General features: G+C 40.8%; 2 protein-coding genes across 3 annotated transcripts; one reads left to right on the top strand and one right to left on the bottom strand.

Moving 5' to 3' along the window:
• The first annotated feature begins 332 nt into the window (after nucleotides 1-332).
• Nucleotides 333-6,581, top strand: CNOT8 (CCR4-NOT transcription complex, subunit 8). Of its 2 annotated transcripts, XM_009879193.1 has the most exons (6): nucleotides 333-550; nucleotides 2,128-2,321; nucleotides 3,774-3,935; nucleotides 4,749-4,893; nucleotides 5,486-5,596; nucleotides 5,914-6,581. In XM_009879193.1, the coding sequence occupies exons 1-6, from the start codon at nucleotides 434-436 to the stop codon at nucleotides 6,061-6,063; spliced, it is 879 nt and encodes a 292-aa protein (XP_009877495.1). In that variant the 5' UTR covers nucleotides 333-433; the 3' UTR covers nucleotides 6,064-6,581. The 2 variants fall into 2 exon arrangements, with proteins under 2 accessions (XP_009877495.1, XP_009877496.1); XM_009879194.1 differs by lacking the exon at nucleotides 3,774-3,935 and having other exon boundaries at nucleotides 434-550.
• Nucleotides 6,582-8,870: 2,289 nt separating this feature from the next.
• Nucleotides 8,871-25,426, bottom strand: GEMIN5 (gem (nuclear organelle) associated protein 5; the record flags this gene model as incomplete). Its single annotated transcript, XM_009879195.1, is given in 28 exon segments — nucleotides 8,871-9,026; nucleotides 9,325-9,421; nucleotides 9,870-10,446; nucleotides 11,084-11,246; nucleotides 11,914-12,171; nucleotides 12,765-12,975; nucleotides 13,476-13,595; nucleotides 13,734-13,881; nucleotides 14,412-14,549; nucleotides 14,844-14,939; nucleotides 15,487-15,615; nucleotides 16,066-16,179; nucleotides 16,744-16,968; nucleotides 17,230-17,401; nucleotides 17,843-17,982; nucleotides 18,084-18,265; nucleotides 18,639-18,712; nucleotides 19,518-19,654; nucleotides 20,282-20,376; nucleotides 20,892-20,977; nucleotides 21,676-21,888; nucleotides 22,471-22,630; nucleotides 23,095-23,227; nucleotides 23,422-23,550; nucleotides 23,771-23,871; nucleotides 23,873-23,908; nucleotides 24,636-24,817; nucleotides 25,343-25,426. Coding segments are annotated over 28 exon segments (4,356 nt in total), but the record flags the coding sequence as incomplete, so codon positions are not given.
• Nucleotides 25,427-25,429: the final 3 nt, after the last annotated feature.

Genomic DNA, 25,429 nt, shown 5'->3' with positions numbered 1-25,429 from the left:
TCTGAAAGCTGTCCCAGTAGCCGGATGTTAAACGTGAGGATTCCGTCTTTGTACGTCCTGCACCCAAAGCTTCAGAGCTTGTGCCAGAAAGATGGGGAGAATGACTCTTTTTGTGAATAATTGGACTGTAAGTTGTGCATGTGCTCTTGTAACGTGAACAGATGCTCTAGGTTTTATTGGCTTTCAGCATGTTTACAGGAAGGGGTAAAAGCAAGAAAAAAGTTGGTGTAAACTTTAAACAGGCTATTTGAAGCTGAAAATGGAAATGTGACAGACTCCAACAGAGCATTAATTCTTATATGTAGAGCTGCCTTCATATAAAACATTATTTGCTTCTTTGTTTAACACAGCACAGCAATAAGATCCCACAGCTTGCAATTCTACGCTGTCATCTGAATTCAACATCAGCTGCCTTTACCCTGGTCCCTGCAAGATGCCAGCAGCCCTGGCAGAGAACAGCCAGGTTATCTGTGAAGTATGGGCGAACAATCTGGAAGAAGAGATGAGGAAAATTCGAGAGATTGTTCTAAGTTACAGCTACATTGCAATGGTAAATATTTTGTACTTGACCTAATTGCCTTACTCGAGGGATTTTTTTGGGTAGGGAGATAAGTTGATTCCTGAGTGAGAAATGATTTCTCTCCGTCTCCAGTCAACTTGACCTAGAAGTTAATTGGTGGAAAACTAGAAAGTGATTTAGTAGAAGCTTTCCAGACTATAATACAGGTAGTGTTGAATATGAATGTAATGAAAGATGAGGAAGAGAGAGACCACCTTAAAAATCTGAATTAAAGTTAGCTATTTATAATGTTTTCATTTGTGCAACAGAAAAATGAAACAGGTCAGATGTACAATTGGCTTTAAATCTTTAGTTTTTGACCAGTGTATTTGTCCTTTGAACATGTTTTTTCATTTGCTTATGGAAGATGCTGTGGTCCTGTAGGACAAAAGGCCTGCAAGTGACAACTAGTCAAGTGGGCTGCTTCCTATTTAATGAGGTCAGATGTTGATTCTTAGGGAAGAAAAATATTCTGGCTGTGTGTTTGACAGTGTGTTCAGAAAGTTTCATTTAAGGTCACAGAATCTCTTCCTGCCCTTAGAAGTCTATTTATGCTTGGCAGAAGGCAATTGGATACGTTTAAGTAGCTGGTTTTAGTTATGATACTGTATGTTAAGCCAACTTTGCTTAGGAACACTAAACTTCAAGATATGAAAAGTCATTAATAGAAGCATGGCATAAAAACACACGCCCCTGCGGAGTGTGTAGCATTTCAGTGTAGAAAGCAGTTGTGTAAATAAATATGATCTTTTGTTAGTCAGTGGAAGATGAGCTTTCTTTTATTTGATCCTGTTGAAAGTGTGCTTATGACCACTGTTAGTGGCTGTGCTGTAAGAGGGGACACAAAAAGGTCTTGGGCAAGGGAGAAGTTTTGTCAGATACACAGCACTGGATTCTTCATGAAACTTTTTACTTACGCCCTTGTCAGTAGAAGTTGTGTGACCCAGTCTGAGAAAAAGTAGTCTAGCAGTTTGGGTTTCAGCAAATAGCACACAGTCCCTGGCCAAGTAACATGTTCTTCACCTAATAGACAGTTGCTCTGTCGTTAAGGTCTAATTAGATTGGCAGCATTTTCATTAATGTAGGCATTGGTTGTTCCTCAAAACCAGTGAAGATTATCACTCTCTGGACTATCGAATGAAGATGGTCAGAGTGCTAAATACAACGTGAAAGAACACTGAATAGATAAATAAAAGTCCTTTTTAGTACATTTAGGGAAAGTGAGTTCTTTGTGAGAAAGGATTGTTTAGGTTATACAGGAGTGCGTATTAAATGACTTGAATGTTTTTTTTTGTTTTGGAATAAAACAAAACTGCAAGAAGGGACCCTGGGATAAGTGAATGAATGCAGCAGTTAACAAACTGTGCCAGGTTTTTAGTCTCTGGCTTGTAGCAGTTTAAAAGCTGTATGAATATGGAAAATGAGGAAAAAAAGTGACTTTTATGGAAGAGTTCACAGAATGCAGTGCTGAGATATGCAAGTGTGGAACTGAATAGATGCTTAATAGAGTGATAATAATGACTCGTAATAGAGTTCGTAATGAAATAAGGTTTTCCCCTCTCTCCTAGGACACAGAGTTTCCTGGAGTTGTTGTAAGGCCAATTGGTGAATTCCGCAGTTCCATAGACTATCAATATCAGCTCCTGCGGTGTAATGTTGACCTTCTGAAAATTATTCAGCTGGGCCTGACTTTCACAAATGAAAAAGGAGAATATCCTTCTGGCATCAACACCTGGCAGTTTAACTTCAAATTCAACCTTACGTGAGTCTCTTGAGTTAGGGGATAATCATTGCTGAAGTGATGCTGTCCTGTGGCAAATGACATGTCCCTGGGTTCGTCATCGCTGGCTGGTTCTGAGCAGTAAAACCTCAGATTCTAACGTGGATTATGTGGAAACCGATTTTGGCATGATAGGAGTTTGCAGTATTTCTGGAAATCAAAGCCATGCTAAAATCCTATCCTTAATACCCTTTCTTGTGATAAATAGCCTATCCCCAGTAACTGTATGTGCCTTAAACTTTTTTCTAAAACAATGTTATGGTCTTAAACTTTGTGATTTTATATATATAAAACACATTATTTACTTATATACTATTAATTCCATCTCTTTTTGCTAAAACTAAATGGATATTCCGTTTTTAGCAAAAGGGAGAACATCTCTTTGCAGATCCATAATAAAAAAAATAATCTGGGATCTAAAGAAAAAAATATTAGTGTAATCATCACAACTGTTCAGAATGAATCTTGTTAAATGGAGTGTGGCATTTGTTCTTGTCTTCTCCTTACTGCAGTGTCCTGAGTTACTGTTGAAACAAATTTCATTATCCCTTCCCTTGTAATTATAAAGGCAAACTCAGCATAATTACCACTAGAGCTGCTTGAAAATAAAGAAGGGGTTTATCTTGCAAAAAAGACACATTTGTAGGAAAGCAGTCGGTGTTTTTCTGGAACTGCCATTGGAAGACATTACAAAAATTCATAGCTAGTATGTGCGGATGTCCTTGAACTCAAAAGTTGCAGTATTTATTTCCACAGTTTTGTGAGCCTTTTAAAAATACTGAAATCAGGGTGATTTTCAGTGTGATCACTTCATGTGACTCAGTTACCATATTTGGCATGAATTTTGCTTTGTGTGTGGACGTCCTCGTCCTTCCCTCTGACAAATGAAGCAAACCAGTACAGAAGTCAGGTTCCTGCTCAGCTCTCCACTGAGCATATCATCACCCATCCTTGTCCTTTCTTAGTGAAGTATGATGCAATTTTGTTTGCTCCCAGAGATGGAATAGGAGATGATGATATGGTGTGAAGCGAGAAACAAAAATGCAGATGGAAACGATGCTCCACACTTTAGAATTACGCATCTTCCTGTTTGGGAGACCTCCCTTTTTTTTGTGTGCTCCTGTCCGTGGTGCTTCTGCTCGCCGTACAGAAATGACATTTCATTCAGTTTTGTGGAGGTGGAATCTTTGGAATTTGCACTAGTGACAGAATTATTAACTAGTTAGATCACGGAAGAGCTTGTTATGGATGTAGGAGGCTGCAGTAGTGGTCTTAAAGCTGATGCAATCTGAATTTTCTGCACAGACAAATCTGGAACCCAGAGGTAGCCTGCTGGTCACTCCGATTTTTGAAAAACGACACAGGGAGACTTTTTTTTAAAAAATGAGCCTGATCTGGTAGTACATTGAGTGTAAAGCTGCTTTTCTTCTTCAGGGAGGACATGTACTCTCAGGATTCCATAGACCTCCTTGCCAGCTCTGGGCTGCAGTTCCAGAAGCACGAAGAAGAAGGGATCGATACCCTGCATTTTGCCGAGTTGCTTATGACATCTGGGGTCGTCCTCAGTGACAGTGTGAAATGGCTGTCCTTCCACAGGTAGGGCCGAGATGGTCACTGGTGCTGTGGAGCGAGAAATCGCTTTTTTGATTGAAATACTGCTGCTTTTGCCCCTGGAGACTACACAGGTTTTAAGGAGAAGAGTTGGCACCTCTGCAGTTCTTAAAATAGGCTTTAAAGATACGAAGGCCAGGTTTAAGAAGTAAGAACACTTGGTACTTACCGTGGTGTGAATTTTGTGTATGCTTTGCTTGCAAATCCTTTTGCTGTTAGTCTTCCTCTACGGAAGAAGTTAATAAGGACCTGAAATGTGATTTCTATGCTTGGTAACTTGTGTGCTTTGTAAAGTAAGGGTTTTGTTTCTTCTCCCTTACAATGCTGGTGGCATTCTCAACTTCAGTTATGTAGAGGGAGAAATCTGTATAGTTAAGATGTCTTGTTATCAAGCTGGAAATTCTGTTACAAACCATGGTCCTTGATTTCATTACAAGTGAAGGGACTTGAGGGAGGAGGAGGTGGTGGCAACAGATACTTTCCAGGGTTTCCTGCTTTCCTATATTGACCATAGCTACAGAAACGAGCTACAGTGCTGTGAAGAAAAGTAGGTTCTTCCTGATGGCTTAGCTCTTCTGCAAGAGGTTAACAGAGGCACCCAGGGAGCATCCAGGTCCTGCATTGACATCAGTGATCAGGATGAATTCTGGCTCTGATGTGGAGGAGTTTTATGAATGTCAGAAAACGTTAAGGTTTGAAAGCTGCAGCATGTAAATCTTCTGTGACAATTGCAGTACTGGTACTGACCAAATGTAGATGTTGCTGGCTTACCTGGTTTCTGTATCTTTTTGTTTCCAGTGGTTATGACTTTGGCTACATGGTGAAGTTGTTGACAGATTCCAGGTTACCAGAAGAGGAACATGAATTTTTCCATATATTGAACCTTTTCTTCCCATCTATCTATGATGTAAAGTACTTAATGAAGAGCTGCAAAAACCTCAAGGTACTTGTATCTCCGCAGCAAATGATGGATGTAAACGTACAGTAAGCCAAGAGACAGAATTGCTGCATAGATCAAGTATTAAAATTGGAATGTGTTAAAAAAGCTAACAGTCACATCTGTGGACACAGCACCTGTGACTAATTCGTATCTGCTAGATACTGCCTCTCCAGTTTTAGACTTATCAATATGTGTATTATATAGGGGACGTTTCTATAGCCTTCTGGTCTCTGTATGGGTGACTTGAGAGGATAATTACAATTCAGCATGCTTATCTTCCCTATGCAGGGTAAACATTTGGCAGGTTGAAAGTAATTTATTTACTTGTTTGAGGAAAGGGAGGGAAAGGTCTATGAATGTACCCACAGTCTTCTCAAGTATCTGCAGCAAGAAAGCAGGGTACCTAAATTCAACGAGAGTATTGATATGTTCTTGAACATTTCCTGCTGTTGCACGTGCAGCTGGTGTTTGTGTACTGCCAGAATCTACATTGCTCGTTGTAGCCAGTGTTTGCCCTCTAACATTCTGGACAAGCGTGGCGATTTTGCTAAGAGATGGATCTTGCAAAATAAAATCTGTTATTTTCTCGTTACAGGGTGGCCTTCAAGAAGTGGCAGATCAGCTGGACTTACAGCGAATTGGACGACAACACCAGGCAGGATCAGACTCTCTTCTCACAGGGATGGCATTCTTCAGAATGAAAGAGGTACTCAGTACTCTTCTTTATGGTTGTCTTTCTACAGTTTCTATCCATAAAGGTAGAAAAGTTCTTTTTTGGTTTTTGTTGGGTTTTTTTGAGCCTTGTGGCCATCATACTTCAAACTATTAATACTAGGAATTGTTGATATTGCCACCGAATTCTTTACGCCTCTTTCCTGTCCTTTTAATTTGCACGCTGCATCTTAGAGGTAGCTGACTTCAAATGAGCTGTTTCAGTAACACTGGATGCTTTCTGATTTAGAAGCATAATTAAACAATACCCATTTCTTCCCTATATGTATATATTTTCTTTTAAATCTGCAGTTGTTTTTTGAGGATACAATCGATGATGCAAAGTATTGCGGGCGGCTGTATGGCCTTGGCACAGGAGTGGCTCAGAAACAAAATGAAGATGTGGACTCGGCCCAAGAGAAAATGAGCATTTTGGCTATTATCAACAACATGCAGCCATGATGAAGTGGTGCCCCTCGGCAGAACACGGTTACCATATTGGCAGCTGCTGTCCTCAACCATTTTTCCCCTAAGTGTCTCAAACAAAAGGCATCTACAGTCTGCAGCCTGCAGTTTTGCTGAAGAGCTGCATCTTCATTTGAAACCTGGAAGAGAAGAGACTGAATTCCTAATGCCAGCATTTGTGGTTTGCCATCTTTTTTATACCACGGGCAAAAGACAAGAACCTACTGTGTATACCTCTGGTTTTTTTCCTCTTTATACTGTACAGAATCTGCAAGGAAGACTTAATGACAGAATGTTCAGTAGAGCCAAGGGTCTGGAAATCCAGTGAAAATGGACACAGACATGCACACAAATTTGCAAATTGTGCTTTATAAAGCTTATTTTAAAACTTCTGCATGTTGTGAGGGTACCTGCTTCACCTCATGTTTTGCTTATTTTATCTTTGTGTCGTCTGTGGAAATTGCTGCCTTTGATCACTGCAGAGGTTTGGGAATGGGTGACATTAAAACTGATCCTTGCAGCTAAAAATATTCAGAGATGTGCTTTAACAACAATGGGATTGGATTATTTCTGGAGCTGATTTGATCAGCTCTCCATAGTTGCTAATTCCGTACAGTACAGGTTTGACCCATACTGAGCCTCAGCTTAGTTCTTACAGGAACTGTTCTGGAAATAGATTAAGAGGCCTAAAAGTTCACCTTTGACAGGTATCGGACCAATGTTTTGACCTCTGTTTTCTTCAACTTAACCTACAAATTTTATTCTTCTCCTTGCAACATGAGTAGTTAGACAGATGGATCAGTATTTCTTCCTCTTCTCCCCACTGCTTCTCCAGCCCCCAGTTTTACTATATGCTTAACAACAGAAAAACCAGTTCCATTTCTCTTCATTATAAACAGCTGAAAAATAGCTGAGAGGATGGAAGAACAACCTGGGATTCTGACTCTTAAAAAAAATTACTTATTCTATAGTATCTTTTTTTTCCAACAGCTCTGTAATAGCTTTTCTTTAAAGAAAAGAAAACCAAAACCCCATCTGAACATGGCAAACTTAAAATTTAAAGACTTTGACTTGCATTTTCAACAAGCTTAAACAATCCATTATTAGGAGTTGAGGTTTAGAGCTGGTAATTAAAGTGCTTGTAAATACTACTTGTTTTTAATTTTTGTAAAATAAATTTTTTAAACCAGGCTTTGTTTTGGATTTTCCATTAAGCACTGAAATTCCCAAAGTTCAGGGTTTGCAGTCTGAATTTGAGCAATATGTGCTCAGAGATGCTCAAGTGTCTTTCTTCTTTTACAATGTGTTGCTGGGATAGTTCTTAGTAAAAATCTGCTTTCTTTGTACAGTAGCTGATGAAAATTGAGTTTAAGATCTCTTTGGGAGACTTGTATTCTCTTTCTGTTCATCTCTCAGCACAGCTGGGAGCATTCTTTCAGTGTAGCATAACCACTTAAAATGACAAATCCACTTTGCTCTGTGTGAAGTTTTCCTGCTCGACCTAATAGCGGTTCTTGCCTGAAGTGTACGGGAGGCTGTTTGGCCAAGTACCAGCTCCCCCTCCTGGTTTTCAAGTATTTCAAGTCTGTACAGACTTGAGCAAGTTAGTGGCAGCAGTTTACTGGTAAAACACATGTACAGCAGGATCTTTTAGGATAACCCCTGCCTTCAGGTTCTGAGGCTTTACTCAGGTTGGGGTAGGAAATCTGCATTTTGGCTGGCAGAATCTGGAACAGCTCTTAATATAAAAAAATCTACCCCTCATACATTTTTTCTTACACAATAATATTTAGTGTAACCTCTCTGACTTCATGACCCTCGCCATCCTACCATAAACTTTTCTGCTGCATTTCAAAACTTTCCTTCGAGAAAGTACTAGCATAGCTTCACTAAGGCTTAGGCAGCTTTATTCTTTTCTTAGGAAGAGTTAATTTTCCTAACAAGACAAGCCTTTAGGTAAGCTGTAATACTGGTCAAAATGTTGCATGTTCAAGACTCCAGAATCTAGGATTGGTTTTGGTGCTTCGAGAGTAGCAGCTTTCCTGAGGAACTTGATAGTACCTCAGATTTGCCATCACTGTAGCAAAAGCCATGGATGTTGCCAAAACCAGGTACTTTTCTTGACCTGCAGAAATCCATTACCTCTTCGCTAGTCATGCTGGAAACAAATATAAGAGATCTTGCCCTCCCTTTTATGTTGTACAGGTGGCTCCACTATGCAAAGCTAAGGAAGTCATAGCACACACTTGTTTTATATACCAAGTTTGATTTCTGTAGTACTTTTAACAAACAAAAAGCTTATTTTTAATGCATTTGTTCTTGATTGATACTTATTTCTATCTATCAAATTAATTGGCCATAAATGGTGGTAGAAGACTTTATTTAACGGAGGGAAAATAAACTCACAATGCATTTAAGAACAATACTGGCTTTAAGGGTCAGTTTGCTTACAGAAACCATTTTTCCTGAGGGCAGCTACTATTCCTCCTCTGCTGAGAGACTGATAGAGCTGCTCAAAACTTTCTTACGTGTAAATAGCAAGAGTTTTTGTTAGCATAATTTCCAACAAATAAAAAAAGACTATACAAATATCCTGTATACAGTTCAGGGCCACAACCTACTGCTTTTCAATTTTCTAACACAATCTCCTTAAGTAGTAGTAGCTGATGACCACAGAAGTGAATCAGTATGTAAACCTGACTCTTTTTGTAGCTTTATCCAAAATAACCAGGGCCATCACTTGCAACAGCCTTGATGTCAAGCAGCTGTAGGTACCTCGAGGGAGACAGTTTAGTCTCAAACTGTCATGCCAGGAACCTCCTGCCAGCCTTTCTGTAAATGGTAGCACTACCGTGTTTCCTAAGGAGATCCAAAGCCTGTTCGTGCAGATCAGGAGGGCACTGGGACCCAAGGTGAAGGAGGACAAGGCAGCATTCCAGCACGCTGGGGAAGGGGAAGACCTGCAAAAGAAAGGAACACGAGGTGAGATCTGCTCTTCCAGTTATAATTGTTCGACATATTCAGGCAGCCAGCTCTCTAAAGACCGCTCTATAGTATCTTTAAAATAAACAGTCATGTGTCAGATGCATTTCTTTCCTCTTCTTCCAGTGCATTAGCTCAAGTTTAACCAGGTTTGTCCCCTCTTACACAATCACCATGATTCCCTTTGGTTATATTATAGACTAGAGAACGGGATAAGGTAGCCTTATAAAAAGACTGTCTTTTTTCAGAACCGCAACACCTCTAGGGAAAACTTACCTTTAAATTGTCAGGAAACTCTGCTAGTTTCTGCTTTGCATTTAGAAGCTGCTTCGTTAGCTCAGGGAGTGTAATTGGTTCCTTTACTTCATCTTTACTGTCAAGAAAAGAGCAGGTGTCGTGAATAACTGTTTTGCTTAAATGACTGTATAGTCTCCCTCCTGTATGGGGAGGGCAGGATTAAGTTGGGGAAGTGATAAATGCTTTTAGCTCATTCTTGCCAAAGTCCCAAGTAATTGTTGAACCAAGAGACAGATCTCTTAAATTGTGCTTGTCCTTTTCATTATCCTTCCCTTTCAGGCTGCCCTGCTTGTTCACTGTATCAACACACCCTGTGTAACAGGAAGTTGATCAGCTGCAGTAAATTTATGCACATGGTAGCTCAGCCCCAGGGAAATGCATGACTTTTGAGTTATATGTACAAGTGTCCCTGGGTGACAAGCTTGAGATTAGAGGCAATCTAAGCTAAACTAGAAACGCACTGCACAAACACACACAAAAAGAGCAATGATTTTCTATCCATTCATTTATGTCCTCAAGCTTACCAGTTCATCTGGTTGCTGTCAGAACATGGTTTGTCTGATTCAGTCTCTGAACCCTGCTGCAGGTTGCTTTCCTGGGTGCTTCCATTTGTGTTTTCCTGGAGATTGTTCCTCTGCTGCTGATGCTGGTGGATCATATCTGCTAAAATCTGCTGGACTTCAGCTATATCTCTCTGGGTGTTCTGTAAAGCAGCAATCTCTTCTGAAAGCAGCACTTTGCAGCCACTCAGTTTTGACTGTCTGTCTACCAAATCAACTGAGCTAGTTCTTGAGCCATTTTCTGTCTCGCAACTACAAACTTCAGTTGTATTGCAGAAGTTTTCACCCATCTCATCTGCAGTTTGATCAAGAGTTTCTTCAGAGGAGGAGTGACCTGAAATGGAACTCTTTTCAAGAGCTGTCTCCTCACTGGGACACAGCACAGGATCCAAACCAGCCTTCTGCAAGACAACGGAGTCTCTGGGTGGGTTCCACCACAGGTCATACAGCAGTCCGTAAGCCACAAAGGCCTCTAAACTTCTGCAGGCATCCATGCTCTGAGAATTTGTGCTGTCCAGTTTGTGTCTCAGGTTATCACAGCCTAAAAGTGAAAAAAGGATTACTAGTTCATAGAGCTTTCCAAATAAAAAGACCAGATCTGGTAAATGAATAGGCGATCCTGGAGACCCAAAAAAAGAGATATACTCAGATGCCAGCACAGTGGTGCAGGCAGCAGCAAAGCAAAGGCATTTTTGCATCTTTGGCATCTTTTTAAACACAATACTCTGTTCTAGCTATATGTTCTGCATGTTCTCATTATCTCCAGTGAACTTTCTTGGTCCTAAGCTGCACATCAAGACATTCATACCATCAAGAACTGCAAAAAAACCGCACTGCATACTCTGCACAGAATGAAGGCGACGGCTGGTTGCAGTAATTTGTAACTGAGATTAACGCAGCTTTCCAATGTCCCTGTCTCCCTTACAGAACAGAACCTGCTCAGTTTTCTACCTCACGCACACCAGCTGACACCGCTGAGCTTCCTTCGACAGTCAGGAATTTTGATTGCCCAAGGGTCCTTCCACTAGCCAAATTCCACAGGTTTCCACATATATATGGGCATGTCTTGCTCCTTCCAAACATTATTATGGCTAGTAATGCTAATGGGTACACAGCTGTGCTTCCAAGGAAGATCCTACTATCTGTCAGAGCCAGGAGACACAGAACAGATGACTTACCTTCAGGAAGGATGATAATGCAAATCTCTTGCATCAGAGTGAAATTACCGGCATCGTAACTGCGGGTCACAGCTCCAACAATACTTTGCACTGCCTCATCCCAGGTAGCGGTCTGATAACTCAGGGCTGCAAGGGTCAGGTCATGGGAGATATGGAAAAGCACCTACAGGAAGCACCAGAGTATATGATTAATACTTTTCCTGAAAAATATGAATTACTTACAGCTTATAACTTGTAGAAGAGCCCAGAAGCCCATGACAACTAAAAGCAATTTCAACGAAAACGCAGTTTACGCGGTCTCCTTCATGCAGAACATAGAGCACTTCTGCATTACTTGTGACTAAAATCAGCAGCTGTGCTTGCATGTGTCCTACTAAACAGACGAGAAGCAGAAGCACACAAAGGTTGGTGACTCGCTGTGGTCAGAGAGAAGAGCTGCAGGAGCACCAGTCTATGAACAGACCTTCTGAACTCCAGGATACTTTAACAAGAAGCAGCCCTGCCTCTCCTAACGGTTCGAAACAAACTGCTGAATCACTGCTGAGACTCTGCAGCTGTGCCAGCCGCTCCCCTCCAGCCAGCACATCTTGGTGACCTCAGTGCTCATCACTGACACTGTATGTCAGTCTTTACCCTGCACAGAAACAAATGCAGAAACAAACTGGTGGCTACACAAGCTGCCCCAGCTGCCTGTCCTCTACTTCTCCCAGACTGTAACCTCAGGGTGCAGACAGCAGTGCCCTGGGAATGGCTGGCACACCACAACTTGGCTGTGTTTTACTGCCTATGCTATAGTAAGGCTGCATGTACACAGGTCTAAGTCCATTTACCTGCTTCGGGGGTGTGTTGCTGGTAGAAGGAGGATGCTCAAGAGTGCGCAGCTGGTCCTTTGCACATGTGGCTTGTTCAGCGGTGTCCATGCCCAAGACGTTCTGCCACACTTCGATCACCGTGTCAAAAAATGAGGCCCCTTTGTTCAGCTCCCAGCTGTGGTAACAAGGAGGCACAGGGCTCCTTCGGTCAGAGGGATTTCTTTCACTAAGGCACTTGCAAAGCAGTTCGTTAAGGCAGAAAACGAGTCTTTGTCCCTTTAACAAGAAAAATTGAAAAAAAAAAAAAAAAAAGCATTGAGCTGCTAGAAGAAAAATAATCCCTTACTGACCACACAGCAGGTAGACAAATTTAGGAACATGATGGCTATTAGTAGCTTGTTGATAGACTGTTCCACAACTGCAGCTTACAATGTCGATGGGCTCAAAGGAAAGCTCAGAACAAGCCAAGCTGGCCTTTTGCTTCTCAGTCAGCACAAAAATGAATTTCTGGATTAAGTCTCCAGCAGTTAATGCATTTTTTACTTTAATGTAAACAGTGAATGCTTTCCTTCACTTTTTTCTTCTTGTAATCAGTACTACATACTTAAAAAAAAATCCCACTTTTCTCAACTACCTCTCATACAACTAACAAGCACAGAGCCTACGTGCTTCCCCACCACAGGCCCTTTGCCTCTGTGAAGGCACATACTTCTTCATACGGTCACTGCAATAAATTTTTAGAAAAACAATTTGAGGCAAAACCAGCTCAAAGATCTACCTGTGGACTATTAATGTACTGGAAGTGGTGCCATGTTAATCTGGAGAGAAACAATGCTAAAAGAAAACAGAAGGAAAATGATCTGACTCACAAAGAGACTTTTATGTTGCTGAAGGACTTCCTGGGCTCCCACCCAGTTTCTGGATAACAGCAAGTCTTGGGCACATCTGGAAGACAAAGTGGCTGACAACTCTTCCTCTCCAGCTATAAGCGCAAGCTCCGCAGCAGTTTTAAGGGATGTCAAATCCCCCTTTTTTGCCAACACCTTAACTGCATCATAGGGTGAGGAGGCCCCCAAATAACTGAAAAGAAAAAAGCAAACTGATTTGATTAGTACTACAATATCACTTTTAAATTGTAGTGCAACACAAGAGCACAAACATGACAGGGAGGTTGGACTAGATGATCTCTAAGGTCCCTTCCAGCCTAGGCCATACTATGATTCTCTGAAGATAAATCTGTATTTTCCACCAGTTCTCAGAGCTCCACATTTCCAGTGGGAAGGTTGAAAAAGCCACATAATCTTTTCATACACATCCTATTCTTAGTCTTGCTAGACTAGTTTTCAAAGACTTCAGTAATGTCTATGGAAAGAGATGGCTCTGCTGTGGTAGGGCATTTGAACCTTCTGCTCTGAGCTGTCCTCTAGAGCTTCTAGAGGGAGCCTAGCAAGATCAGGCTCAGAAAGCACCTTAGACAAATAATGACCAGATCAGTTACCAGATTTCAGCAGCTACAAAACAAAGAACCTTCTTTGTTCCAGGCATGGAACCAATTTTGTCTTCTTCCCAGTAACACTCACCATTTGGCAGCCATGGAATAATGACCATCTTTCTCTAACAGAGCTGCCCAGCTGGTGTAGAGATCCTTCAGAATTGGATCTTCTGGACGCAACCTGGCCTTAGCAATTACAATTGCTTCCCTAATGCACATAACAGAAACCAGACAGAAAAGTTTCTCTAAGGTGGACAAGAAAAGAAAAAAAAAAAAGAAAAAAAAATAGGGCACATCTACCCCACTAGAAAGCAAGAACAAATCCTAAACATAAATATCCAGCAACCTGTAAAAATGGTTCACTTTCAGGAGCTCGACAGCCTCATACACTTTATGGATGGACAGGAGATGGGAGGCAGCCTTCACATACTGCTCCTGAAAACACAGCTGCTTTGCAAAGGCTTCTACTGTCCAAACCCAGGCCTGGTATCCAACTGCAAAAGAGAAGGCAATAATTGGAGGTGAAGTTTTAAAACTGGAATTCTTCTTCTGGGATGACATCATCACTGTTTTTTCAACATGTACCTCTTCTCTGTCCCAGATTAGTTTCTTGTTTCCTAACCATTCTAATACAAGAGACTGAGGCATTGAAACAGGACAAAGCTAGGGCTTGAACTGTAGCACTTCACTACCACTAAAATAACTTAAAACCATATTTAAACCAACAGCAGAAGCTGGAAGGACTGCTACTTATGACAAAGAATGAGCTTTGTGCTTGGAAGGATGGGACTGATCCCTCAAGAAGTCCCGCAGGAAACCACTATTTCCTGCTATCCCAACCTGATGGCACTTTTGGGAACATCCAGGCCTTTGTCATAAGTAAGACACAATTTATGTTTGGTTTCTGTTATCAGGCAATTAAAGAAACAACTTCCTTCCAGTCTGGAACAGTCATGAGTTTCCAACCCAGCACACCCCCTGGCAGCTAATTCCATCTGCTTATGAACTGCAAGAACAAACATACCCATGGGCGACATTGCTACGAGCTGGTCTGTTAGCTCTCCCCTCTCAGCAGCTGCCTGGAGGACACCCTTCATGTCTCCTTTCCACAACATGAGCTGCTGAAAGAGCTCTGGATGCCCATTCTCCAAGTGATGTTTTCCTGTTGGAAGCAAACACACTTCCTATCAGCATGAGTGCAATGGCATTATTTGCTGTAGTTAAATAACTTGGCAAAAGTGAGATGACTCAAATTTAAGGCAGTGCAGGTTTGCATCTGAAAGATGTAAAAATTACTTGGGAAAAATGTCATTTCTTTTCACACAGACCTTCATTCTTAATCCTACGCTTTAATCCACAGTAAAGAGAATTAAAACATATTTCCCAATTTGTTTTCTCCTTGAAAATAAGACTTACAACAGACGTACTGTCAAAGTGGATTCATTATTCCACTTACCTTCCACATCAATCATGTTGTGCAGAGAAGCCCTGTCTGTGAACAGCCCCAAGTGGATGCGATCCTTGAGGTCAGGGGACACATCTTCATTGTTACCTAAAGCAGATAAAAAGAAAGAATATTTAGGATCTAGTACAACACTGGGAACAGGGACCTGCAAGTCACTGTGCCACTCCACTGTACCACTCCACCAGTGGCAAATATTTATGTCTTCTATTTTCTTTCCTGTATAGCAGCTTTAACAGTTTGCAGATCAACATTTAGAACTTGTGTCTAAGTTTTGTTAGAAGGCCCATGTATGTGCAGAACATTTATTTTAAAACACAGCACATTCCTTTGCATGATCTACAATACAAACATTTCCTTTGGGGCTTATTTTCTCCTGCCTGTATTATACTTCTGAAGGCGAAAACCACTTTGTGTGTATGCAGACAATTCTACCCTATCTCCACAACACTACTCAAAACCTCTCTGGAGTGGCCACAGAGTGCTGAAACCCTGCACCACAACTAGCTACACCCTTTGGTAAAGGTAAAGATTTAAAAAACCCTAACACCTAGTGGTCAAAGCCAAGTTTTTGGACACATGCTTCAGAATAGTTTAGAGCCCCTGTCCTCTAAGTATGTTAGTTTTAGACTCATACCTTTGGTTTTCAGACATGTAGCCAGCCTCAAGCAGTCCTGATGCAATTCATCTTTTGACCTGTGATCCATGAATGTGGTGAAGGGTAGAATAGAACGAGGCTTCCTCTTCTTCAGAGAGGCATCGGGAGCTGAAAAATCAGACACGTTTTAGTTGCTGCTGTTAAAAAGTTACAGGAGTCTCCTATAGCAGGACTCTCCAGTGTATTCCAAGACCCCCTCTTCCTCACACAGGAAAACAAAATCTGATGCCCAGGTGCCGCACGCATCTCCATTATGACAACTCTGCCTTTGAATACTGAGCACGTTGCATATTTTTCTGCCCATCTTGTCTGGAACGAAACTAGCAATTAAAAGGCAGTACCTAAGGCCACATTAAACAGCTACTCAGTTGACCCGACAAGCAGGGCGAATAAAAGTAGCAGCAACTTAAAAATGTTTAAGAGATTTTAAAAGCATGCTCTTCTTTCTCTGGCACTATTTGGTGTCACATTAGGAAGGGAAGCTGCAGCCAAAAATAAGCCTAGAATGAGGAACCCTGCCTTAGGCAGAACTGTCAGAAGTCCCTGAAACACACTAACCTGGTTTCTCTTTAGGTGGATCCTTTTTCAAAAGAGTGGCTTTCTGGGTCACAAAGGGCTTTGGCAAGCTGAATGAAGAATAATCATATGCAGGTGAAGATGTATCCTTGGATACTGAGGAGTGAAGTGATAAAAGAAATGATAAATAATGAAGTTAAGTAATTTAAAAAAAAAAAAAAAAAAAAAAAAAAAGGGAAAAACAATCCATGGAAAAGGCCACAGCAGAATACTTGACACATCCACATTCTACTACACTAATTTCCAAACACACAAAACTCAGGCTTTGCTTTGCCAAAGAACTTAAAAGCTTTTTAGGGAAAGGCAATATTAAGAGACGATTACAGAACTGTCAGAACGCTAAAGGAAATGTCAAAGGACACTAATGAAAGTTCACTAGTATTACCAGATTTATCACCAGAAGGCAACATTGATCAAAAATTACACTATTTCAAGCAAAACACAGTAACTTTGTTAGGCCAGAACTTTCTTGTTTAAAAACAATTAGCCCAAAACTAGTTTAGAAAATTATGAAAAGCATTCCAGAATCATATTTCCTTCAAGTGGACTATTTCAATGAAACCATATTATGAGGAAAACTGCATAAAAATATTAAACTTGGTGATACTCTGAGAGAGAACCAGTCTGAGAACCACTGAACTAAGATGATTTGATTATTACCAGTCATGGAGACTTTATCAGGCAACTCTGCCTCCTGAGCTTCTTTTTCTCTTTCATGGTCCAACACTTCGTTTTCCTCTTGGAACAGTTCCTTCACTCTATCATCTCCATTCATGGAATCACTTAGATCCTGCTTGGCTGGACTCTTTCCTACAGGCTTTTTCTTCTTGGGTTTCACTTTTGGTTGCATACTTCTTTTTTTCTCCAATTCTATACTCTTTTTGCCTGTAAAAGGTTGCAAAAGTGACCCAGATATTATCTGGAGAGATATCTAGTGTATTAGCAGCCTGTCTCTCGAGATCAGCATTTAGTTTCCAAATAAGCATTCAACTCAATTTAAACTTGAACACAGTTTATTCCGGAGGAGGTCAGAGGCAGATTTGAATTTAGCCTAAAAATTTATCATAGCATTTCAACATGGCAACCCTCTATTTCCCAGCTCCAACTGCATCTTCAGGAAAGCATCTTCTGTTTGAATATACTTACCCTGAGGAGGCCGTGTATGCTCCTGCTTTGAGATGTGCCATTTGTGAACTGAAAAATCATCTGCTCCTGTATAAACAGAATCTGGATCCACTGGGGACCACTGGACACTCAGTAGTCGGCCTTGGTGCCCTCGGTAGTTGCAGAGTGGCTCTTCGTTCATAACATCCCATACCTTATAAACACGAAAGAAATCAAATAACACAGAAAGTCTCATCTTCCCCTAATATCCTGCATTTTCTCTTCAGTGATTTGCACTTGTAGGAGCTTCTCTTTTGGGGCATTTGCACAGGTATTTAAAATACCAACATGCAAACGGATAAAAGTGAGGGCTCCCTTTGCTTGCATCGATACATTTGCATAAAATCTTTCTTTTTTAATGATCCAAAAGTGCTAATATGATGACGATAATGACCAGACTTACAAATCAATTTGCAAAACCATACAGATACCTACTAATCAAGGATATGGTTACCAAGGGTAAATCTGCAGTACTTCAGTAGTTTATCATCTCACAAAAGAAGTTTTGCTCTTTAGCCAGCTTGGTTCTACAATGCTGCAGAATGGACGTTTTAAACCTAAAAGAAATACACTTCTGAGGGCTGTGGAATCATACCTGTGCAGTGCCATCATAGCAAGCAGATACCAGTCTTCCCTCATGGTGGGGACTCCAAGAAAGGCTTGTGATTTTAGCTGTGTGCCCAGCCAGAGTTCGAAAAGGCTCTGTTATTGTCAAAGGACCTTCTGAAGCGCTCTCTGAAAGAAGAAATAAAAGGATGAAGTATGGCCAACAAGACGAAGCAGGAGTAAACCAAAACAAGGTGCCAAGACTTGGAATACAATCTGCAAACCCTTACCTATCATGCTCTTCAGGTTATGCACGTAAATAGTGGCATTAATTGAGCCTGAAGCTATCAAGTAACTGAGGTCTGGCTGGCTCCCGTGCTCGTGATGCCAACGAATAGCGTTAATCAGTTTATGATGCTGCTGGATAGTGCAGAGCAACTTCAGGTTTGGTGCCTGAAATACTTCAATTGAGCTGAAATGTAAGAACAGTGTAAGAATTCCACTAGTCAGTGAAAATAGGATTTGTTATCCTGCAGGACCAAAATTACAGGACGTTAAATAGAGTAACTAAAGGAGATTTTATTTTCTGGATTCAACTCAAACCCTCATTTAGCACATCATCAAGAACATTTTTCCTCCATGACTGGGTCCTTGAAAAGGAATTTAACATGCCAAGAGCCGCTCATCTAAACAACAGCAAGGAATGCTGCATCATCGCAATTCAAATACACGGACAGTGAACGAACAGAGAAACACCAAGGCAACAAAACAGTACTTTTGCTCGACCACAGCAACTCTAGTCAGGATCAGCACACACACCACCTTAACCTACAAGTAAAACATACCCATCCTCATTGCCAAGAGCCAAGAGTTTGCCGTCTGGTTTCCAGCTGATCTCTGTACGCGCAGGCAGTTTGTGCTGGAGAAATAAGACACAGCTGTTGCCAAAAACTCTTAAATCTTTCTTGCGTTCAACAGAGCAAGACTGGCAACTGGACAGAGCTGCAATTAGTCTGCACCACAGAAGTCACAAGAGTCCATTGCATTTTGTTGCAGTGACATAATCTTGAGCAATTAAAAATATAGTTTGATTGACTTCAGCTGACTTCAACTAAAAAATGACTGATCATATCTGAGAAGATGTTATGGTCAGTTATCATCAACTTCTCTCCATTAGCTGCAGTGTAAATGGAAACAGACTCCAGCAAAATCATGGCTGCCTTTACTGCAACATTTATTTAAAAAGGGACAAGTTAACGTTTGAAAGGAGAAGCTGAGGCAATTAACACATGCATTCCCACCACATGATCTAAGCTATGACATTACTTAGGATATTGCTTCAGGTGCTTTGAAACTGAAAACCTGTGTCAACTAATTATTTTAAATGGCCACATACAGCTTTGAAGCCCGACTCTATTAAAGTTCTCTGGTTAAAGAAATTACACAGTAGAAAATTAAGTAACTGATACCAGGAACAGATGTGTCATGTTGACATTGGGGGGAAAAACAACAGCAGACCCTTTTTCAGATGCAATCACATAAACTGCTTAAATAGTTTGAGTCAGTGTCTCTGAAGTTCATCTGTGAAGACTGCAGGTTTCAAATTTTTTACTTGTTACAGACATATCATGAAGGCAAAAACCAGAACCCTACAACTATAAGGCCATGGAAACTATGTCATGATTACCTCAAATCCATAAAAAATGATGAAAAATCATACTCACTTTGATTGAATTAGTGTCTTGGATGACTTTGTTGATGTCATTTGCCTCGCCATTAAGCTTCCAGGGGTTGTGTTGAAAAACAACACCTTCTCCAGCACAACTATATAAAGTTACAGAGGGCTGTTCACCTTCTCCTCCTATCCAACAGAGAAAAAAGGTAAAGTTGCTATGTTCTTCATCAGTCTCCCAGGAAGTAATCACTCCCACTATAAACCCAAACATTACTTTGAAAGGCTATAATATACAGGCTTCAATTGCCTGTGGTCCGACAGCAAGGAATTCTCCCAACACAATCCTCTGAAAAGACTTTTCATTTCTGTCAACAGATCTCTCCATAGCACAATCACTGCAAGCATTAAAATTACCTTTATTTAAAGTCTGGTTCTTTAAAAAAAAAAAAAGTCAAATTGTGTAAGAAGAGCTAATGGAGCTGTTCCATTTATTTTGAATGGTAGAAACATATTTCTGTAGCTAAGGGACCTATATTTGATCAGAGGCAGTTCCTGGTCTGTGGAAGATGTGCGGTACCCCAACTCCTACCTATTTCCTGAAGCTACCAGAATCCCCAAACTTCAAGATACTGTTTTGCTCCCTTGCAAAACTATTACCAGTTCCTTAAACGGAATGTATTTGGAGCTGCTGGAAAGGATCACTACCAAGCAAATGAGGCTCCTTTTCCTAAGAAGAGAGGGTGTACCATCTGCAAGGCACCCATGTGCTCCGCATGGATGTTCTACTTTGTCACAAGGCGTTGGAAGACTTACCAAAAGACAGAGGAGGAGTTGGAGGCCCCCAGGCTAACGTGTATACAGTCTTCTTGTGGTAAGTACTGGAGATCTGAGGTGGCTTATTCTTAGCACTGGGCAGAAAGATAAGAAAGCAGGCACATTCACATATTAGCAAAGGGGAAAAAACTGTATTAAAAAAAAAATAATCAAATCAACATAATTTCACTGGTGAAAACAGACACCAGGTGCTTCAACATTCTGAAGTCCTGGCTCAGCCAAGCCTTCTTTAACATTTCCTGCAGGACTAAAATCTGAACAAAATTGTCCTGATGACCTTCACCTTCATGTTGCTCTTCATGCTCTGAAAATGTTTTTCTGGCTAAAGATTTCCTTGACTGATATCCTTCCACATATGATCTCTGGTCATGGAATTTTAAGTTTACCTTAAGTAAAGGTTACCTTAGAAGCTACCAGACATAATGGAGAGATGAAAAGGTACACTGAAAATCCAACTGTTTGACCAGTTTTAATTTAATCCTATTCTTATCTGACACTTAAGATACACCTCAGGAAAGGCCACACCACTTATGCATGCTAACGTACCAGCAAGAGCTGACACTAAAGAATTCAAAAGCTGTTTTCTTACTTGCTGGAGAAGGTGTCAAATATTCCAACTTTTCCATCATCTGTTCCAAAAGCCAAGCAACCTTCCTTAGTTGGATGCCAGGATAACTGCAAGCAAAACAGAAAGAGACCCATAATGATACAAGTTACAGACACTTTATGTCTAAGTAATAAACAAAACCAAAACATTGAAACTGATGAGCAAGTACCATCCCTTATACCGACCCTTCTGACTACAGCCACTTAATTCGAACACTTCCCTGGGAGTACCAAAGGCTCTTCCCCTACCACCTAGGGTGGGATAAGATCAAAGGGACTAAAATCAGGAAAATGCAATTTATCATTACAAAACAGAAATGGAGAACATGGTAGGATAGTGGGAAAATTTTTGGTGTGAACAAGAATAACTATCATATTTTAAAACTGCCAGCAATTTTATCAGGCAGTAGCCTCTGGCTAACTGCTGGTTAAACCCAAACTGAGGATGTTGGTTTTTGTGTGTGTCAAACTTTCTAGCAGAGCAAGGGTAACCATGGCTGAAGCAAGGAAGCATCACAAAGGAGGGTTTTCACTAGATATAATGCAGGCATGTAGGGATGTAAAAAGATCTAAAAACTTGTTGCCAGATTCTAAAATGTATCGAGTATCAAAAGAAGCAAGTACAAAAGGAACAACTTGCCCTTACATACTGTTAGTTGGGAAACACCTTCTTCAAAGTGAAAGAAAAATATTCCTGAAAGATAAAAAATGGAGTGAAAAGAAACAAGAGGAAAAAAAAAAAAAAGGGAAATCAAAAGCACACTTACTGCTGTAACCTTTGACTTTATGCTTTGCCAGAAGGTTTTAACATCATAAGCGTTGTTCATGGACAAAGTATTCCACACCCGGATCATGCTGTCCCCAACCCCGATAGCAAGACAGCCGGTGTCCACAGGGGAGAAGGCAAGGCTGTAGACGAATCCCCCAAGTGAGGGCATTGTCCAACAACATTCGAGAGTTGAGAGGTCCCAGCACTTCACCTGAAGAATATTTAAAGAGCAAGGAATAGTTAAATGAAGAGTGACTGGTATGTCAAGGAAAAACCAAGAGTGAGGGCTTGACATAATATGTGATTTGCATACAGAGGATTTCATGTCTCAGGCAGGGCTGCAATAGTTGGGAGACTGTAATGGAACGGACAAAATTCCTATATTTTAATACTGTGGTCCTCTTCTGACTTCAAAATAGGAGGCGCTTTGCTACCTGCAAAAAAGTTTTTTTAAAAATAAAAATAGATGCTTTTGTTTGTACAAGTAAATGATTTTAAGAGGGAAAACCAGACCTCTTAAAAATGAAACATACAGGAAAAAGAGATGGTAAACTCCCTTTATTAAATGCTTACCATTCAAATCTAGAATGTCACAACCATTCACTCCACCAGGGTAAGACCTTAAGCTTATAAAATAAAAAACCATACAAAACCTGGGCTCAAACCAAATTTTACATATGCAATGTTACACAATCGGCAATAAATGCACTCTAAGAGAGAATCTGTGGCCCTAAAACAGTTAAACCCTACAGGTATGACTATTTTTATATTAATTTTATAAAAGGGTTCTTACATCTCTGTCCATTGAAATGGAAAAAAGGAGCTCTTTGTCTTGACACTTCACAGAGCTCAGATTGAACACAATTCGGGAGTGGTTTTGTCCTTCTGAGGATCCCAGAAGCGTCCACTTGCGTCTTCCAGATTGGGTCAAATCCCAGAGCAGCAGTTCTCCTCTGCAAAATTTAAAGAAGTGTGTACTTCATTGTTCACTTCAAAAGAATAACTCAGGCTATATATGGACTATATTACACATACACATGCTGCAAGCACAGGAGTCATACGGCTGGACACCCATCCACTCCGTGTGCCCGGACACACAAAGATACACACACCCAAACACCACTCGGCAAACGACATCCGTAAGTAACCGCACAGAGAACTGACATGTCATTTTTCTCCCATTAGAGGGGAAAACCTTCAATTAGTCCCACCAGCAGTCAATATTCAGTGAGATGATCAGATAAATTATGGGACAAACAGTGAATTTCTGCTACTGAACTCCCACTTTAACTCTATGCCTGTCTTCTCTCCGGTTGTACTGGGGAGGAAGAGGGTAACAAAGTTTCCCACCAAGCTCTTCCTTAAGTTTTTATCTGCAGTTACTGATGGTATCCAGGCTGCTGTGTCCCCTACTTACCCAAAAGAGCTGGATACAATTTCTGTGGAACGACCAGAAGGCCAGTGAACAGTCAGCCAAATGCGCTCTTTAACAGCAGGATCAACAGCTCCACCTCTTCTTCTCGTGGGTGGCAACTTCAAAGTTATCACACCTGTGGAACCAAAAGGGATCATCCAGACTTAGTACATCAAAATTCTTTGAAAGAAAAAGAAGTCCTGTGAATCTGAAGCTTTAAGTACACTCCCCATGCTTTAAACTATCAAGTTAATAAGTGAAGGCTGCATTTAGAGAAGAACTCTTCCATGATATCGTTATTGTTGATCTCACATTATTAATTTTACTTACTTCTGCCTCTAGTACAGCTCCATATTCGGATGGTCTGATCTTTGCTTCCTGAAGCCAGGTAGAAACCCTTCTTCGTGGTTGTGTTCCGTGTCAGCTCCCCATTTGGAACTTTGCCTTCCTCTGAAGGAACTACTGAATACCATGGAAGTCATGTTATTATACTTCAAAATTCAAAGCTTTATAAAAACTAACTGCAAATACATTGATTTGTATCAGAACATACTTCACTGAAGTTATGAGTTGCCTTTGCTTAGCTACTCACTGACTTTCTATATGCAATTCAATTCTCTAGAAAGACACTGACATGAACTGAAAATTACTTTACAAACTACTAATCACTTCTACGTACCTTGGAGCTCATCTTGCCAAGCAGGTAACCTTTCCTCACCAGGCACAGGGCACCAGGCCAGACAATGTATTTCATCGTCATGGCCCCTTAACCGATGAAGTGCTGATATCAATTATAACCACCATGCCATCCTTGTAGCTAAAAAGAAAGACTTAATTAATGAAGAGATTCTTAGATAATAATATCTGACTCAATTTCCAAGCTCTTTACCAGAATCTCTGTATTACAACTAGAGAAGCCAAATAACAAGCAGCAAGAGGACTGTCAGTGGGAGCTGGAGTACAGCACTGGTGTACCTGCAGCTGCCTTTTCAAGAAGTGGAACCAGTACATTTGGCTTCAAGAAATGACACTAATTCATCAGTAATATAGCTTTCAGAGATCAGACAAACTACAGTGCCTATTCTACAAGGAAAACACTTCCCTTTATCACAAATCACTTTCATTCCTTCCCTCTTGTGTTTGTTCTCCTTCAAGAAAATGCTGTTAAGACTAGAGGGTTTTACGTTCCTGCTCTGTTTAGTGCAGTCTTAGGTATCTAAAGGACTAGAATTGCAGTGCTTGAGAAAGGCCTGGTCAAACTAAGAAGTCCTCTTCAGATAAAGTAACCTACAACTTAACAAATATCAGTCAAGTCCCATTAAAAAATAACAATTTTAAGAAACTCCAAAGATTCAAACCAGACTTGAACCCTTACATTGTTACAGATTTCTATGTCTGGCAGGTCTACCAAATCTAAATATTATTTGCAAATTGTACACCAGAAGAAAAAAAAAAGGGAAAAAAACCCCCTTACAATTGTGTTGCAAAAATTCATGACAAGGTTCTCGCAGAAGAATGGAAAACAAAATGTAATGAATATTTACCCAATCGCTACCAGGTTTTCCTGATGAGGAGAGCAACTGAGACAAAAAATTGTCCGAGGTTCTGGGAAGAACTGCTGGCTGTCACTTCTGTTGTGCCAGTAACACACAATTATACCTTTTTCATCACCAGATACAATCAGATCTTTCACAAGGGGTGACCAGTGCAAGGCTGAGATGGCATTCTAAAGAAAGAGAACTGAATAAATGTAAAGCTGTCTCACCACCATCTAACAAGGAATAACAGGGAGAAAAAAAATCTGTGAGCACTCAGATCAGCTGAATTAATTCTAAAGCATTTAAGTTCTTTTGGGCTTTGGCACGACTGATGGATTTTCCAATATGGTGTCCTGAGTAACTGTTCAAATGTATGTTCTTAGTCTGTCCTGTGTGGAACAATAATTGCTAGAAAGATCTGAAGCAAGCTGGGTTAAGCAGCAACGAGTACACGCTGTCTGCATACTGCCTCGCTTCCTGAGGCTTTGATGGTAACCAACACCTTATTAAGGTGATGTAACAGCGCTGCCGACCTAAGGCTATAACAAAAGGGTGGCTGGAACCGTTCAACGGCTTTCATTTCCCCGGTGCTGAAATTTGCCTTCGGTTAAAGTAACACTACCCTATTTTGTAGGCGACACCTACAAAACCTCACTCCGTTTCTGTCTCACCCGCTCCATCCCCGGAGCGGCGGCTCCCGGTGAGGACCGTACCTGGTGCAGGCTGTACCCCGCCACCGGGGCCAGGGCCTCTGCGTCCCAGATTTTGACGCTCCCGTCGTCGGAGCTGCTGGCGCAGAG

This window comes from Apaloderma vittatum, unplaced genomic scaffold (assembly GCF_000703405.1).
Source record: "Apaloderma vittatum isolate BGI_N311 unplaced genomic scaffold, ASM70340v1 scaffold43391, whole genome shotgun sequence".
NCBI classification, from domain to species: Eukaryota; Metazoa; Chordata; class Aves; order Trogoniformes; family Trogonidae; genus Apaloderma; species Apaloderma vittatum.
This window is presented reverse-complemented; position numbering and strand designations above follow the sequence as displayed.

What these genes read in the sequence shown, in the direction of transcription:
- CNOT8 (XM_009879193.1), top strand. Translation starts at nt 434, where the DNA reads ATGCCAGCAGCCCTGGCAGAGAACAGCCAGGTTATCTGTGAAGTATGG. An exon ending in GTTACAGCTACATTGCAATG is followed by an intron (nt 551 to 2,127) that starts GTAAATATTTTG and finishes CCTCTCTCCTAG; the next exon opens with GACACAGAGTTTCCTGGAGT. An exon ending in AGAGCTGCAAAAACCTCAAG is followed by an intron (nt 4,894 to 5,485) that starts GTACTTGTATCT and finishes TTCTCGTTACAG; the next exon opens with GGTGGCCTTCAAGAAGTGGC.